Below are 18324 nucleotides of genomic sequence, written 5' to 3'. Positions count from 1 at the left end.
GTTTTTCTTCTTCTTCTTTTTCTTTTTTTAAGAGGAGTCTGCGTCGTCTCTGCAGAGCTCGACGCCCCCGTATCAGGCCCGCACCACGGAAGCCTCTATGGGCTGCTGGAAGAAACTCCCTCCGTGGTCGCCAAGCGGCCCAGCAGCCATTGATGGGCTCCCTTCTGAAATTGCGCCCGCATCGCGCGCGCGCGCGTCCATCCAACAGTGCAAATCGAATGGGCCTTCGTGTGCATTCCACCAAGGCAGCGCTGCAGCGCACGTGCCGTGCCACATGCCTGATCTTTTCTTTTCTTTTTTATAAGGCCACATGCCTGATCTTGGACAGTGCTTGAAACATGTTGCAAATCTGCATCCGGTTCTGAAACTCGCTTAAAAAGTGCTCTGAAGTTCCCCAGGCTTGCTTGCCTGAAACGTGTGAAAGGTATACTATCATGAAGCTAGCATGCTTCAAGCTCGCATGATTTTCTTTCTTTCTTTGATAACACATAGGTCAACAACATTGCTCAACCAGTTAAAAGCATAATTACAGAATGAGGGTTACAAAATCTCTTCGTCTTATTGTCACGTGGAACAATCACACAATTGTACACGATGAGTGAGGGTAACAATTCTACCAGGGCCATTTTGAATCGAACAAATGGCTTCATGTTTCATTTGTTCGAATGGGCCGTCCTGCTTGATTCTTGGTCTCTTGGACCGTACTGTTTGCGCCCTGGTGTGGTCGGGGTGGGTGCCGCAGGTCGCCGTGCTCGCGCACGGCGCGGTGAGCGCTTTCCTGACGCACTGCGGGTGGGGCTCCACCATCGAGAGCCTGGTCCTCGGGCACCCACTGGTGATGCTGTCGTTCATCGTCGACCAGGGCCTCATCGCGCGGACCATGGCGGAGCGGGGCGTCGGCGTGGAGGTGGCGAGGGACGAGAGCGACGGCTCGTTCGGTCGGGATGCCGTCGCGGCGGCGGTGCGGAGGGTGATGGTGGAGGAAGAAGGAAAGGTGTTTGCGAGCGATGCGGAGAAGATGGAAGTTTTCGGCGATCAGCGACGCCAGGATCGGTACATGGACGAGCTTGTGAGATGTCTTGGATGCTACAAGGATGACAACAGCTGCAACGCGTGTATCGTAGAATGTCTTTGGGCATGTGTATATTGGAACACCCATGGCTCCTCCCACAATCGTAGTGCGTCTCCATCGCGACTCTCTCCGAACTTACACAATACATACCCATGCCCATCATCAATTGATAAAAACGGTTGTATTAGATTTGTCATTGGACCTCGATCCGTGCCTCTCATGGTTGTTGGTTGATGGTTCTATCGTAATAACCTCTATTATCTTTCTATCCTACCATGGACAGAAATTTGACTTTTATGAATTATATAATATAAGCCGTGCCAAAAAGATGTCCTACCATGGGATACTCTGGATGGAGGCCCTTCGAAGTTCAAACCGCGGCCTGTGTAGTATATGATGCTTATTGCGTTTGTTAGAGTCCCTTTCCCCAATCCAACTAGAAGAGTTGATAAGAAAATAGTGCTCCAGCAGTCTTACTTTACCTTTTCTTTTTCCCAATACTTATCGGGACAATCCACCTTTTAGATGATTGGCTGATCATCAGAACAGTTTCTCATGTATTAATCTTTTATTTATTTGCAGCCTCTGAAGTACTGCAAGTCGCTGGAATTATTGATTTCCAGTGGTCAAATTTTCTGCTGTTTTGGGCCATGTACGAGATAAAGTGTTTCGAATGAATACTGCAAGAAGAAATGCAGGAGCCTGCAGCTTCTGCAGTTATAAGAGAAGGCCTGCCGGTAGAGTCGCAAGGAGCCAAGGATGGCAATGCCAGTAGGCGGGATGTCGTCTTGAAGATGAGGATGAACTAGGATCTAACAATGAGCTCACCGTGGAAGCTGAATGTTGTGGTTATCAGCATTGTAATGGTATCTTTAAGTGCAACTTGTAATGATATTGATACCTTGATTAGGAGTGCGGCAAAAGCTTTGCCATTTGCCACGAGATTTGTAGAAGGTAAAGTGTTCAGTTGTAAATGTAACAATGATTATCAGCAAGTAGTGGAGCATGTAATCATGTACAGAATTTGTTTATGCAACAATATAGCAATGTCTTTGTATACAAGAGTATTTTTGGCAAATCTCCCCGTCACTCAGAAGCAAACGTTTTAGAGATTTTTTTTAGATATAGGAAACCGGCCTCAACACTCACGCATGAGTGTCTATAGCCAAAACGTTTTAGAGATGGATTTCCAACAAATTAATGCCATGATCTCTACTGCAACAGATTGTTTATCTATCAAGAACAACCGGCCAGGCGATGATCTTCTAAGTGCTCCTTCCTGAAGACACCATCACACCAGGGAACCTTCAAGACAAAATGGCACAGAAAGATAGCTCACCTGAAGAGCAACCAGGACTCCTGAAGCTTAGGACCATGGCAACAAAGTAATGTAAGAACATTCTTGAGGTCTTTTCAGGAAACTCGATTCAGATCATCAACGCTGCCTGCAGTTATATTGACACGTTAATCATTGCTTCTCCCTACTGTGACATCCCTCTGTTCTGCAAGGTATTGTGAGGGGCTTCTGATGGCCTGCCCAGCTGCCCCTGCCCTACCGATGGCGCTTGCTCGAGGACACCGTCGCAGGTGAGCCGTGGCATGGGTTGGGTTCCCTGGGCAATCGGGGTCCGCCGGCGGCGGGTCGAGGCGGTCGCATACTCGCATCAGATGATGGTGGAGAGCTGCTGCGGGTGCCGCGGGGAGCGGGCGAACTGGATCGGGCAAGAAGAGACGCTGGCCCGAGCCGCTTGCCTCGCCTCGTTGTCACCTGATGCCGCATGAGCTTTGTCTTGCCCTCGGGCATAATATGGAAAGATATAGCTTTGGTATATGCATGATAGTAATACTAATAAAATTAATCTGTATCTCTTCTCTACCTAATACTTCCTCTATTCTAAAATATAAGTCGTTTTGACTTTTCTAGGTGTATAATTTTTGCTATGCATCTAAATATAGTCTATATCTAGATGCATAATAATATTTATGAACTTATAAAAGTTAAAAATAATTTATAATTTGAAACGGAAGGAGTAATCCTCGATATGTTTTGTCCTTTGATTGTTTCTGTCGTCCGTCGCCTACGTCACGATTCCCGTATAAAGCACACCACGCCCCTTCTCCTAATCGGCTAATCCGCTTCGCCTCCAAAGACCAGGCCGTACGCCGTTGTCGTTCCCAGGCGTACACCGGTCGAGCGAGCGGCGCCAAATCGTCAACGTGGTCAAGCAAGACAAGGCGGAGGTTGGCGTGCAGCACAAGGTCGTCAACGTCCTGTATGCGATTGTTGCTGAGAACGACGGCCTGCAGCCAAGACATGCCCCATGGTGACGAGGTGGTGGTTCGAGGCCGTCGTTCATAGCGTGAGCCGCGTGACTGCGTGAGGTTCTCGAGCGACGTGACCTCAACGCCGGCGACTAAAAGGTGCTCGAGCATCTCCGCCGCCCGATCAATCTGCACCTCCGAGTCTAACATGTGTGGTGTGGGGTAGTCCGTCCCTGCCCAACCACTCGGTCATGCCGGGACTGTGAAGACGTACCGGTTCGGTTCGGGGGCTGAGAGCAATGGCTGGTTCGGGCCGTGACCGTGAGGAGCCGGCGTGGTGGCTCACTTCGGTTCATCCTCCTTCTCCGGCCTTGAGCCTGCTCGATGGAATGACGCGATGCTCTGCCTCGAACTGCTCTGGCACCTCCCCATCGCGCGTGCCATGAGCAAATCTCCGGGCTGTGTGTCGATTCCCTACGGGAACACGCTCGCCATCTGTGCCGCTCGCCTTGGCAGACAGCTCCACCGCACCACTCTGAAAGGACGTGCCCTTGCAAGACGCGTACGTCTCTGCAGCGCCGCGCTCAGATGTCCACGATGCGGAAGGCTAGCCAGGTGCCTGGTGTTAGCAACCATAGCCTGCAAAGATCAATTGATTTGTTAATAGTATAAAAAAAAATTGATTTGCTAATGAGGGTGTTATTCAGGTCCTAAGACCGGGATTACAAACGCTATACTTCTATTTTGAGTTCTGTTTATTCAACTAATAAGCTTGGTAGCAGACAGCTGCATTCGATGGTTTGTTCTTGAGCACTCTCCACTATGTGCCCCGGACGTAATGATCAGAAGGATAGCTACAGCGTTTTCAAAGAGATGGATAAACGGCATGAAGCGTCACGGACATCAATGGTTGCTGGTTTTGCAACACATGCATGGCCATGTTCATTAACCATTGGGTTGTTAGTTGTTACCATGTATTCCAAACGTCTGTATGTACAAATAGCTCGAAGAATTTTTTATGCAACTCCATGCATAGATCAGGTCATGTATTCATCAATGATATCTGGATACGCTACAAATGGTTATTGTGAGGAGGCAATCTCATTGTTTCAGAGGCAAAGAGTTTTATTAAGAGTATATGCATGTAAAGCATGACTACATGGTGTGGAGCACACTGCATGCTTGCCGCTTGCAGGGAGCAGAGTTCACCATGATGTTGTACTTGGACATTGTGCAGAAAAATAATATCCTGAATAAAATTTTGGTTGAGGTTATTTTGCTACTCTTTCAAACATTAGAGCAAATTCAGAAGATTGGAAGGGGTGATGGAAACAAGAAAATCTGTCAATGATGTGAAGAAAGAACCCGGATGGAGTATGTAAGAATAAACATGCTTCAAGATATTAGAAAAAAAGAGAATGCTACGCAGAACTTAGAAACATGTGCATTTGCACAAATCGTCCATAGAAACTGACCACAGCATATTGCACTGCACATACATGGATTTCCATAGCAATGCAGGCCACTATATTATTACTTAAAATCTAACTTAATGGACGGTCCACAACCATTTCAATGTATCGTAGGTTATTCAATAACATTCAATGCTTTCTCGTAGCAACGCATATGGCCTAGTAGCTGACCTCCGGCATTTACGAGCGACTTATTACCTTGTTCTGTACCACGCAGGGGCACGCCTTGCTGTTCCTATGAACCGGGGGCCGACGACGACGGGCGCCTGGGGGATGAACTTGCATGCGTCGACGCCGTCGAAGCACCCAGCTAGCTGTGCCACACGCACTGGAGCCAGCCCTTGTCGTCGATGCGTCCCTCCAACAGGCATCGCGGCACTCGCTGGCGCTGAGGCCGAGCACCATCGTGCCGCGCGACACGTGAGGGTCAAGGTCGCCGATGGGGGCGATTGGGCGTCACTAGTCCAGCCAGTCGAACGCGTTCTCCTTCCATTACGACGACAATGCATGACGGCGTTGCTTCCTTGGCCCGGGATGTCTTGGCTGCTAGCCTGCTACAGCGGACACCGACGGCCGCATCCCACAACACCACCGTCGTGGTGGCACAAATTAATGGTGTCGTTTACCCTCTTCGATCCTGATGGCGCGGTGGTGGCTGGGAGGCGTGGAGCGGAAAGAGCCCGGTGCGCGGGAGCGGCAGATCCATGGTGCGGCGGCAGCCAACGCCGTGTGCGGACCCATGTTTTGGAGTGTAGGGAGGCAAGAGTTTGTGGGTATGGAGCGGTGGCAGCAGGGCTATCCTTTCAGCAAATTTTGCCTGCAAGCATGCATGTTTCTGCATTGTTTGGTGTTGTACGCACATCACCGAAACAATCCTAATAAGAAATTAGGAAGGAGGGATTTAGGTTCTTTTTGAACAAAGGGTTCGTAGCTACAATTTTTTTTACGGCTCGACAAACACCAGTTTTGGAAAAAAGCCTAAATTGGTGCACCAACCAAGCTCATCCTCTACTCACGACTCAATGCATTACTACTTGTGTAATCTATGGTGGCCAATGTTCTTGATACTGTAACACAAATACACAACATCATTAAAGATCTAAAAGAAAAAGAAGTTTGTTTGAGAATATAATAGTGCAAGAAAACAATTAATTGTGATTTTTATGATTGAAGTACACCGTAATTATTGGAACTAATGGTATGTTAAACATGGATTGTTGTATGGATGGATTCCAAATCACAATAAATTCAAACATCCAAATCAAGTGTTCCAAGTCATGATAAACCTGTAATTATTTTATGCGGCCTATTCGCTTCAGCTTATTCAGCTGGCTTATCAGCCACCAAACAGTGTTTTCCTCTCACAACAAACCAACCATTTCAGCTTTTCAGCCGGCTTATAAGCTGAAGCGAACAGGCCCATGATATCCAATAAGAATTCGGAGATACCATCAAGAAAAGAAAAAAAATTTATCGGACGGATCATCCGACAGGTCAAGGGAATATCTGATGGTCAGTCACGCGGATGAGGAGTGGAACGGGGCGACGGAAGACTTGCTGGGAGAGGGGAGGCAGAGCGTGGAAGCAATCTTCTCTGCAGTGTCCGCTAGGACTCGGAGGAGGCTTTCAGAGTCCAGACTTTGTTGACGTGGCATGCTATATGTACGGGACAAACCCATCCTCCACGACGAGTCGACGACCAATTCAGCACCACGCCGAGCGGTCCGCCCGGCCGTCCGTTGGCTCCCCTCCTGAGAGGTAGCCTCCAAACTCGCAATAATATAACCACCGTCCCTTGCAACTTTCCAGACCTTTTGCCCCCCTCCCTCCTCCCCACCTCTCGTTCTCTCCCCCCTCCTGTCTCTCTCACGCGCGCCCGCGCGCCCAGATCTAGGGTTCCTTCCCGCGGCGAAGATGAGCAGCCCCCATGGCGGCCTCGACGACCAGATCGAGCGGCTCATGCAGTGCAAGCCGCTCCCCGAGCCCGAGGTAACGCCCTCTCCGCCCGTCTCTTCTCGGTTTTGAGGCGTGTTTTCGCCAGATCTAGCGGAATTGCGGGGCGGGGGGACGGGTCACGGAGGAGATCGGGGCTTGGGACGCGTCCCGGTGCTGGTTTGCGCGGAAATGGTTGGCGGGGGCGTTTGATTTTGCTCGGGCGGGTGCTGGGCGGTTACGAGCTGGGGATGTGGTTGTCAGCTGACCAGGGCGCCACCTTTTGACGCTGAGGAAACGCAAAAAAAAAGTTTTTTTTGCCCCCCTCTGGTTTTTCCAACTCCGCATTAATTTGTCTGCTTGAACTGAAACAATTATGGCTGCTCATTTTCCGAAGATCTCTGATAATAACATAACTTTACTATCCCGATTTATGTTACATGGGGGTGTTAGGGGGCTCAGAACTGCTCCAAGATGTAAACATTGCATCTTGTGATTATCGGATACATTTGCAAGGACTTGTGCAGAATTTGTAGCCACTATTGATTTGTTGTGCTGTGAAGGGTGAGCCTGATCCAGAGCAATTTACCGTACAGGTCAGAGCGCTGTGTGACAAGGCGAAGGAGATTCTGATGGAGGAAAGCAATGTTCAGGTACACTGTTTTACATCTTTATATGCTAAGATGATTGTATTGGGCAAGAGATCATCAACTCCTTTTCAGGGTCAATTGAGATATCATGTTTGGGATCACCTCAATTTTCTTCATAGCTGGTGTAATGCTTGACTCGATCAGCGATAAAAACTGCACAAGTTCCCAATTCACACTCTATGCCATGCCGCCTGGCACTAGCTGAATCTGTATTTGCTAATCAAATCTGTAAATTTATTCCAACACATCTTTGCAACCCAACTGTCTAGATATTTGTTGCTGTCAGATGTGAAGAAAGATTTCTTAATCCATGTAACTTATGCATTTTATAAGGAAAAAAAGGAGCATGGGACTGTGCCAGGCTCTTAATAGTTTGTAGTATGGAACTGAAACGTTAGATCAATGAATACAGCTTCAGTTTGGAAGGATAAAAAACATTGGACATAGCGGTAGAGTTCAATAAAAGAGTCCTGAACTAGACACTTTGAGTTGTAGCCTGTAGCCTGTACCGTTTCTTCATGGCAACCCATACTCATATTTCTTTGGAATGTATCATGCCTTCAGAATTGAAGAGCTTTAACCAACATTAAATCGCAGAAGATGCAATGGACTCTTTCGGACGATCTATGCCTTTTAGACACCGGATTCAGAGATGTAGTTCTCAATTGGTCGTATTGTTTATTTAACATTTGGTGTTTGGTTTTGTCATTATGCTTGTAGCCTGTAAAGAGTCCGGTTACAATTTGTGGTGATATTCATGGACAATTTCACGATCTTGCTGAACTCTTCCGAATTGGTGGAAAGGTATCTTCTTCTTTTTTCTTATATATTCTTCTGTCACCTCTTGATCTGCGAAGAAACAAGTGCAAATTTTAATATCTTGACACTTGCTTTTGTTTATCAGTGTCCAGATACAAACTACTTGTTTATGGGAGATTATGTTGACCGTGGCTACTATTCTGTTGAAACTGTTACGGTAAGAGTTAACATTAGTCTATATAAACATTCATGTCTTTATGCACATAAGTATATTCATTTACTCATAGTGTTCATGTCCATTGTCCAGTATAGGTTTGTAGTGTGCACTCCGATCATGCCTTTTGGTGTACATGCTTAATCCTCTAAATTGTGCAGCTTTACTAGCTCTTAGTACTAATGTTATCCCATTTAATAAACAGCTTTTGGTGGCTTTAAAAGTTCGCTATCCTCAGAGGATCACCATTCTCAGAGGAAACCACGAAAGCCGACAGGTATACATTTTTTGGTGCAGAAATTAATATTCTGAGCTTTTCTTCCTGTATCTTTCATTTTCCGTTATAAGCTTGTACAAACCACAAACTAAAGTTTTTAGTTAATTTATTTCCTGATTTGCAGATCACTCAAGTTTATGGATTCTATGATGAGTGCTTAAGGAAGTGAGTATCTTTGCTTAGGTTAATGTATTTTTTGGCTATTATGCTCTGTAAAGTATTTTGCTGATATCACTAAGCAGGATTCTATGGCAAGTGCTTAGAATAAAGATGGCTTAATAACAAAATGGCCTAATATCTGGTCTACTGGAAAATCATCGCCTTCTGTCCTTGAAAACTAGTGCATTCTTGAAAATTGTAAGCTTAAATTTAGCACAACACGCCTCATGATATCTCTGCTGGGCCCAGCTAGTATAAAAGGAAAGTATTGATGAATCAAGCAAGGAAATTAAACAAATTTCCAGTTTTTCAGTTACTGTGTAAAGCTAATCTGTGATTCGTACTGTCCATGGTTTATTTTGTGCGATAGCTTATGCAACTTATTGTTCCACTTGTCCTATATCCAAACAGAATTGACATATCACCCCCTTTTCAGTGAAATATTAAGATTGTAAGATGCATCCTGTGCTCATTGCAGGTATGGAAACGCAAACGTCTGGAAAACCTTTACGGACCTATTTGACTACTTCCCCTTGACGGCATTGGTGAGTATTGCAGTGCTTGTTTATTTAGGGTGATCTACATGTGTATCTGGTGAGTTTGGAATTCAATTTGTTTTTCTGTTTCATAGGTCGAGTCAGAAATATTCTGCTTGCATGGTGGATTATCACCATCTATCGAGACCCTTGATAACATCCGCAACTTCGATCGTGTTCAAGAAGTTCCTCATGAAGGTCCAATGTGCGATCTTCTGTGGTCTGATCCAGATGATCGATGTGGTTGGGGTATTTCTCCACGTGGTGCTGGATATACCTTTGGACAGGTACATAAATTATTTGGTATCACAAATTGTAGTGGCGCTTATCATATATCACTATGCATTGACACTGCCATATTCTGTGTTGTTCCAGGATATATCGGAGCAGTTCAACCATACCAATAACTTAAGGCTTATTGCTAGAGCTCACCAATTGGTCATGGAGGGATTCAATTGGGCTCATGTAAGTGTTTGTTTCTGAAATAAACTCTTTTTGTTGTGCCATTCATATTTTTGATCAATACTTTTATTACATGAACAGGAGCAAAAGGTCGTGACTATATTTAGCGCACCTAATTATTGCTACCGCTGTGGGAACATGGCGTCTATCTTAGAAGTGGATGATTGCAGGGAGCACACTTTCATCCAGGTACATTTTCTTTGCAACAGATGCCTGCTTTTCTGTCATGATCACTGATAGCTCTTGTTAGACTATGTGCACGCTGATTTTGTTTTTGTTTCTTACTCTGTTATCTGGCTTCTTACGTGCTTTGTGGTTTCTTCTGCAGTTTGAGCCAGCCCCAAGAAGGGGAGAGCCAGATGTAACTCGTAGGACACCTGACTATTTCCTGTGATGCGGAAGTGATGTGGATCTGCAGCAAAGGTTTGATAGATAGGTGAAGTTTCCTGGTTGCAGATATTTTTTGCTCGAATCCCCCCGTGTGCTATTCTTATTATTTTGCCCATGGCTCTTTGGCTGTCGCGGGCAGCTCTGCCACATCGTGATTCAAGTGTATACCTACTACAGCTGGAAGGACCCCGATTGTGTTCTCACTTATCTCTAACTGGTTGATGCTTTTGGCTTGGTGGGGGGTGCTGCAGTGGTGGGTTCAAGCATCAAGCAGCAATCTGTATTATGAGAGGAATCTGTTCCCGTTGTATTCATTTTGTTCCCCTTTCTTCCTCACTTGTTTCTTTTTCTTTTTTTCTTTTCTGTGTTTCCTGTAGAGGTGAACAATTGTATGGTTCTGTGTTGGGCCATTAGTCTCCTTTTCTGACTACCTTGATTTGCCGTATAGAATTACCTTTTAAGCACAAGTAGTCTTGAGCTGTAGCATTCTTTGCAACCAGCATTTGAATTGAGCACTGGTTTCGCTTTTGGATTTTGCTTTGGACAAAAATGAGGTGAGGTGCACCACTTGAAGACCAATGGAACGAATGATACTGTAACATCGAATTTGCCACTTACTTTTGAAATTCTATTGTGTACTCCCTTCGTAGATGTTTGTATGCACCTAAATATAGTGTACGTTTAGATGCATACAAATATTTATGAACTTACAAACACTAAAATGACATAATTTGTGAAACGGAGGAAGTATCATTTACCGGAAGATAAAATGACCTATAATTTGTGAAACGGAGGAAGTATCATGTACCGGAAGATGCAGTAGTCTGTCATATGCCTCTCTTGGGCGGCTGTGTTCCCTGGATATAAGCCAACCAAACATGCAACACGGTATGGATGTGCAAATGCCATAGCGAATCTGTTCGCAACCAATTGACAGCAACATCACTGGGGCCAGCCGTCCTATTTTTGTGCTGTTAATGTGCCTTGTAAGTTCCGTTAGAAAAATGTCAGCATCAGCTGCATTACTGTTTATTCTGCCCGCTGTAAGCGCCTACCTGACAATCTGTGGCTGGCTTCGATGACCTCTGGTTTTGACAATCCGTTTTCCTTGTTGAAAAAGCATAATCGAGCTTCTGGAAGGGGTTTGGTTGGTGCCACAGAACGTGCCATGTCGTCTGGGGCAGCTCCTGCACATGACAACGGACAGGGGGGGTACGTCCTGGCCTGGCCTGGATTCGTTGGGAACCCGCTGGCCAACGGCGATTTGGTTGCTCGTCCATTCCCGCGTGTCCCTTTCGCAGCTAGCCAATTCTGGCTGCACAGCTCGCTGCTGGTCGCATCTCATGAACGGGGCCCAGCCGCCCAGGTGGCCAAGTTCAAGTAGCGTTAAGCCATTAACATACAGAAGAATTCAGGCTTCAGCGTCAATACTGATGGTCATACACATATCACATCGTCAGCCTTGACACTTGAGATTCAAGATTGCCTATATGCTCTGCTACCATTCTTTCATGTCCAATTCCATTATGACAAGTTGACAACGTATTCTGAGGGCCAAAACGTTCAACACGGTGAGATATCATACAGGAAGCGCATGGATAGTCCACCCAACACCATAGTATGCAAGGCAAGTAAAGGCATTTCTTTGCGATTAAGAATCAGAATCCCGTGCAGGTTAGGCGTGGCACCATAGTGGCCACTTCTGTCATGGAATAATAGTGATAGTAACACATCAATACTTCCTGCTTAGTGCTTACTACTTACTTGACACCTCTACAGAAACATCACCACGTGGTGCGATCACCTAGGCAATCATACAATACAAAAAACGAGGGAGAGATCATTGGATTTACAGCCTCATAAGATGATCCATGTCTTACGAGTAGGAGCCCCTGCATTGGGAGCTCCAGAAAGAGTAAAAATTAAACTTGCACCCTGAATTATTGAGTAGCTGGCTACAAATTTAGATGGGTGAATATGGCTGGCACCAGGTCGACCACGGACCACGCGAGGCTGGCGTATTGCACGAACCTGATGCCTGTGTCCACGTCGTAGGCCTTCTGAGGGAAGAGGGAAAACACCCTCTGGAGGTACCCGGCACCCTGCTTCGCATCAGGCTTGTTCTTGCTGCTGTTGTCGACTTTCAGGGCAGGAACATAGCAAGATGATACAATGGGGATGCCCAGGGTGCTGCACATGACAGGCAGCAGCCACTTGGACAGCGCCTTGCTGCAGAACTTCACAACCAGGATGGTCGGGATCCCGACGAGGACACGCCCTGCGAATGCAAGCAGGGGCAGTCGCGAGCTGAAGATGAGGGGGGCGTCAGGGGTGTGGAAATGGAAGTAGGTTTGCTGGATGCCGTAGACCTGAATGAGGTTGGTCAAAAGGAAATGTCAGAGACGCTTCACGTATAAAATTCAGAATGGTGAAAAGGCTGTACAGAAACATTAAGAAACAAAACATCAGCAGCAGGCCTAAAGTTTTCATTTTTTGAATTGTAAACATAGTACCAATAGTGATTGACTAGCAAATCATCATTAGAGAACTAATTTTCTACCACGTAATTTATTTGGGACAGCAGAGATAATTAATCAATGACTAACTTTATGCATTCCATCAATAAGATGGATTAGAAACAAGAGATATTATAACCAGATGGTTGAGCAAAGTGAGAAGTAACCAGAATCCATGCCATGTTATTTTTTTATCTTAAACTAGCTAGATTTTCTAGTCTAAGGGCAGTAAGGCCAGTATATGAGAAAGTAACCAGAATCAAGTATGACGTGAGCAAGTTTAGATTTGCAATGGTTAGACAGAAGCAGAGTTCTTACAATTCCGAAAGCGACTCCGTTGAATGCTGTATGGTATTCAAAGCTAGGAGTCGGGAATTCTGGCTTCGGGTATGCAAAGCACATCAATAGAGAAAGGCCTGCCCAGAAGGATGCAACTGCGAAGGAGGAAAATTGTGAGGATACTTTTCAACTTTCAATGACACACCTCATGTGCCTCCAAAATTTGCAGTACGCAAGCACTGAGGTATGTGAACGTACCGTTTTGCCCAGACACAACAAAGGCATCAACATGGTCATGGACAACCAACCAGAATGCTAGGATGACAATGCCAAAACAAATTCCAGCAATAACATCGATCAAGCTGTGCATACCCAAATATATCCTTGCTGTCAATTTCAGGTAAATCAAATCGTCAATATCTTTGGGAAGTCAAGAGAAACAGTTGCCTTATGAACTCCAACTCACCAATGCCAATTAGCATAACAAACAAGAAAGCTAAAGATAAACCAGCAGCAATCATAACATTGCCAGCATCTCCATATGTGAGGACATAATGTAATAGATATCTGCATAGATCAGAAGCAGCATTACTTGACGATTCTTTTCAAGCTTCCCCTATGAAGGCTACAATGCTGTAATAAGAGCAGGAGTATACCCCATCAAACAAACAGTATTGAGAGCATGCGATGATGGAAGCCCATATTCCATGGCATTTTCCTTCTCATCTTCAGTGGCTGTTACTCTTCTAACAGGAGGAGAGCATGGACGAGGAGCTGATATCATGTCCTGCATCGAGAAACATCAAGAGGGTCACAAACAGCTAAACCAGTGCTTATCCCTTCAATCATACGAGGAACAGATGACAAACCTTGACAGAGTTCCCGAGGTAATCACATAAAGCCATGAGGAGGGTCATCTGCCTAGCCAGCTTGTTGTGTCCACTCTGCAACATGTGGAAAAACAAGAACAATTCAGATTCACAGGGGGTTGCTGCAGGAAATGGAGAAAGGGAGGCAATCAGTGGCCACAAGACATACCCAGAAGAGGAGAGGGAGGAATCCCGTGTAGAAGGGAACAGAGACAACGCATGACAGCACAGAGAAGAAATTGTCCAGCAACTTGTGTTGCAACCTCTGCAACAATTTCAACAGACAACATAATTTAACTTCAGAACCTTACAAATGGACAGCTGAAACATCAAAGATAAGCAAATACAGAAGACTAAGATACCAATGATTTTGCAAAGCACATTTTATCTCTGTTTATTGCCCATCCATAGGTTTAGGAGCTTAAAGATGAAGCCAAGTTCATCTCATGTTTCTCGATTTAATCAAATCACATCCTTCCCTCTACCAGGCTTTCCTATTCCTACAAAGTAGACTAATCCTGAAAACGTCAGGAACACGAGGCCCAAGTGAGAAACATCAAATCGCGCGCTACAATTCCTAAAAGAGAAGCGCTACAAATACAAGTTAGTTCGTTCGTCGGTAAAATTAGCCCGAAGCAGACAGTTGAGGACAGAGATGGCGCGGTAGCGGACGGACCTGAAACCTGAGGATTGCCGGCGTCTCGGCGTGCACACGGCGCGTGACCCATGGCTGGACCAGCGCGCGCGCCCGGCGCGTGAGGTCGTAGAACGAGGCCGCCCAGACCCACCCGGCCACCGCCGACAGCGCCGCCGCCTGCCACCTGGTCAGCCCCGCGCCGCCCGCACCCGCGACCGCCGCCTCCATATCCAATCGATCTCCCCGCAACCGCCGCCTGGTTCTTGGACGGACTCCTCACGCAGGATCTCCGCACCGCAGGGAGGGACTCGCTGGAGCGCAGCGCGAGCTGGCGGGCGGATTCTTGTAGCGAGAGGAGGGCTGGCGGGCGCAGGCCGAGGCGGACGGGGTCGTGTGGATCGCGGAACTGGACGGGACGGCGACGGGGGGAGGAGGGAGGAGGAGGAGGAGGTGGTGGCGTTGGCTGGTTTCGTCGTTGCCGGCCGCCCCCCGCCCTGGACCGGACGACCACGCGGGGTCTTTGGGGCCTCCTCGTTTTCGTCTTCTCCCTTCTTTTCTTTTTTTTTTCCCTGATAGTTTCGGTTTGGTTTTGTGGGCGTCATGCTGTTTGACATTGACTTTGGAAGGTTCTAAACTTCTAGTTCTTTCACCCAAATGGTGTTTCACACATTCAATTTTCCTTTTCTCGTTTCATCCAGCAGTGGAGTGTGGGAATTTTTTTTTGTGGAATTTGCAATAATTAAATTGTCCACTGTGAATATTGTTGCTTTTTCAAAATTGACAGGGGTTGATGGAGCATATTATGACTTTATGACAGGGGTTGAGTGACATATACCCTAGTGTACACTGTACTGGAGCTGGACTAGTGGTGGCTTCTTTTACCGGATTCACCTCTAGAATCCTTGAAATCCACCTTTGTGATACCATGGAATTGTAGAAGACTTTGTGACTTGAGTTGTGTGTACTCTGCAAGGCTGCAATTGAACTACTTTATTCGAGCAAAGCCCCTTTTTAATTTTTTTTTAAAAAAAATCTAAGGAAATGTAGCATGTGACGTGAAAAAGTTCAGTGACGTTTGAAGGTCTAAAATATGCCCGCAAACAGACTCTAAACAAGGCAGATCTGCAGACACAAAAAGGCTACACTGTCGTTGCTTCAAAATGGAAATTAGACGTTCATAGAACTGCCACTACCAAGTGCCAACCAAGAAACTTCCCAGGACACGCTGATTGGCAGTTAGCTGCAGCTGCTGGCTGCTAGTCTGCTACCATGTCCACCTTTTCCATTTCCCTCCTCCATCTGCGTGGAAAAATAAGACGGGGGCTTTGGAACATTCTACTCTCTGTTTAGTATTCACCACGGTCGCTTGCAGTGTGGAAGCATGATGCAATATCATAACAACTATATTAGCTGGCAGTTGGAATTTTACTTTCTCTGTGTTGGACAGGCCCGCTGCAGTATTCAGACAAAACGGATTTCTCATACATTGAGCTCAATTCTATATTTGCCCAAGAAAACGAGACAATTCTATATTGAGCCCAGTTCTATATATGCTCAATTCTATATTCTTACATGGGTTAATTAGATCTGTCATTACAATTCCATGGCTTTAAAATCTACAGCTACAATTCATGATGGAGAAAATAACAAGTCTGCATTCGTTTTTGGCGGTGCATCAGCTGCATCACATATACCATTGCATGATAAAAAAGAAAAAAAATACCCTACAAATAGAATAGAAAAACATCACACGTACGGATGTACCGGTGCATGGCAGCAGGGAACAAGGGGAAAAACAATGTGCGTCTTGAATCTTGACTTCTTCAGCTTTGACGTGCACAAGAAATCTTTTTTTGGCTCGTTATGCTCTTCTGTCAACTGAGCTTCGCACTAGTCAATTTAGCCGTCTTGTAGTAGACATTGTTCCAGGCCTGGTGTGCATAAAGTCAGGATGTGGATGCTGTTCCGCAGTACAAGCATGGCCTCTTCCGACGAAAATGTATGAGCACGGCCTTGTTTTTCCAAAAACGACGCGTAACTTGCTTGCATTGGTCACTTGCTAAACCTGCTAGGATAACAAGAACGATGATTGGGCATGCAGAGAATTATTACAAATTGTAATGAACGCAGACTTTCAATTCCTTGTCTCATATAATAAGAATGAAACAAAAAACGTGCAGGAAATTTTATGTGAGTAGGATTGGATGCTAAGTTTACGTGTATTGCCCACATACCTTGAAACATGTACAAGAAGTTCAGGGTCCAGTATCAAGTGGATGGTAGGTAGCACAACACATCATGCATACCCATTTTATTTAAGATGTGCAAAATCAGCAAAGCTCATATGGTAGTGTATTTCTGCATGAGAAAGGAACCATTAGACTTAACCTACTGCATACAGCATACCAGTTCCTTGAAAAAAAAAAAGCATACAGCATACCTTCCACCACCAGCACGAGGAAGAGAACCTTTGCAGGAGATATTGCCGTTCCACAGTGTAATTCCAAGACAACCTTCACTAGCAGGAACTACAATAGCTTTAGATGAAAACCCCTCGCACAACACGGCTGCTGTGAGCTGTTTAAATGTATACAGAGAATTATTGAATTTCGGCTGCTGTCAGAAAAAGATGAAGAGCTAAATTCTAAAATCAATGTAAAAAAATATGTTTCATAGGATGGATTGTAATTAATTGCAGAACACAAAACTTAGCAATACAACACTGAAATTTGTGAGGAAATGAAGTGCTCCTTTTCCCCTTAAAAAGAGCAAACTGTTATGCGAACAAACATCTTAACTAAATGAACAACGTGAAACTCTTTCCCCTCTAATTATCAAATCCTGAAATCTTGTTAAATTTAGAAAAAATAAAACCCATTTTATGATACTAGTGGATGTATCATGCAAGGCTTGTCAATGTTTCACCTTAGTTCAATGATGGAAAACTGGCCTCCTGATGCTCTTTGGCGAACCGATGGAAGATGTTAAACTTGAAACTGGGTCCTCATGGCATGAGTCCATTTTGTTCCATCTAATCTCCTAAGATTTGTTTGCTGGCAATCAATCCTGTAATAGAAGTCAAAACTCAAAACATGTGTCATCAAGTAAAGGAACCACGCGTTGATCATCACAATGCCATATATTGTTTTTTTATATCGAATCGTATTCGATATATCAAATTTTAACCACATCCTGCAAACTACATGTCTGCTATACAACCTTACAGAAGAAAAATTTACACGGATTAACTCACTGATGTTCAGACCTAGAATAAGGATGATGATCATTGCATACTGTCAGTGCCAGACACTCTCACTAACTGCTCCCAACACCATCACATGGTCATGGCCCCTCCACACTGCTAGATATTACCAGAGCTTGGTGATGGAGGCCAAGAGAGCAGCTGGCACTGCCTAACTGTTTCTCCCAAACCTGGCCACCTGGGTAGTAAATCGTGACCAATGAATGACTCACCGGCCACCGCAACGGAACCAGTACGGCGTCGGGCCTCAGTGGGCGAAGACGGAGTAGACGAGCTGGTGTAGCACGTGCGGGTGCTCCGGCCAGAGCACCACAGTACCACACCGCCGCCACCGCCTTCAGTATGGCGGCCCCGTCGGCTTCCGCTACAATGGCTGGCGGCAGTGCAATGCGCAGCGAGGAACACGACCGCGCTCGGCCGCTGCGATCCCAGTAGCCTCCACATCGCGCACTGCACACTCTCCTGGAGCCACTCGCTCGCCTCCTGCTCTCTGTGCAGGTGGTGCGTCGAGCTGGGTATGCAGGGGGCTGTAGTCGGCGCTTGGGAACGTGACCGCAACGGAGGAGAGCGCTGGAC

At 45.9% G+C, this 18324-nt stretch overlaps 3 protein-coding genes across 5 annotated transcripts; 2 read left to right on the top strand and 1 right to left on the bottom strand.

Moving 5' to 3' along the window:
• The first annotated feature begins 640 nt into the window (after positions 1–640).
• LOC117839351 (UDP-glycosyltransferase 91B1-like) lies at positions 641–1661 on the top strand. The gene is made up of 2 exons (XM_034719662.1): positions 641–1053; positions 1655–1661. The coding sequence occupies exons 1-2, from the start codon at positions 641–643 to the stop codon at positions 1659–1661; spliced, it is 420 nt and encodes a 139-aa protein (XP_034575553.1).
• A 4916-nt stretch (positions 1662–6577) lies between these two features.
• LOC117837783 (serine/threonine-protein phosphatase PP2A-2 catalytic subunit) lies at positions 6578–10713 on the top strand. Of its 2 annotated transcripts, XM_072290607.1 has the most exons (12): positions 6578–6795; positions 7335–7391; positions 8109–8192; positions 8293–8364; positions 8567–8638; positions 8763–8803; positions 9276–9342; positions 9429–9620; positions 9709–9798; positions 9877–9984; positions 10124–10231; positions 10363–10713. In XM_072290607.1, the coding sequence occupies exons 1-11, from the start codon at positions 6721–6723 to the stop codon at positions 10187–10189; spliced, it is 924 nt and encodes a 307-aa protein (XP_072146708.1). In that variant the 5' UTR covers positions 6578–6720; the 3' UTR covers positions 10190–10231; positions 10363–10713. The 2 variants fall into 2 exon arrangements, with proteins under 2 accessions (XP_072146708.1, XP_034573435.1); XM_034717544.2 differs by having other exon boundaries at positions 6585–6795; positions 10124–10713.
• Positions 10714–11806: 1093 nt separating this feature from the next.
• LOC117837781 (lipid phosphate phosphatase delta) lies at positions 11807–15036 on the bottom strand. Of its 2 annotated transcripts, none has more exons than XM_034717542.2 (8): positions 14526–15036; positions 14019–14114; positions 13850–13924; positions 13637–13767; positions 13447–13547; positions 13239–13367; positions 13020–13135; positions 11807–12554 (listed from the first exon to the last, which is right to left on the bottom strand). In XM_034717542.2, the coding sequence occupies exons 1-8, from the start codon at positions 14712–14714 to the stop codon at positions 12141–12143; spliced, it is 1251 nt and encodes a 416-aa protein (XP_034573433.1). In that variant the 5' UTR covers positions 14715–15036; the 3' UTR covers positions 11807–12140. The 2 variants fall into 2 exon arrangements, with proteins under 2 accessions (XP_034573433.1, XP_034573434.1); XM_034717543.2 differs by lacking the exon at positions 14526–15036 and adding an exon at positions 14212–14468.
• Positions 15037–18324: the final 3288 nt, after the last annotated feature.

The sequence above is a fragment of the Setaria viridis genome, chromosome 9 (genome assembly GCF_005286985.2).
Source record: "Setaria viridis chromosome 9, Setaria_viridis_v4.0, whole genome shotgun sequence".
NCBI lineage: Eukaryota > Viridiplantae > Streptophyta > Magnoliopsida > Poales > Poaceae > Setaria > Setaria viridis.
This window is presented reverse-complemented; position numbering and strand designations above follow the sequence as displayed.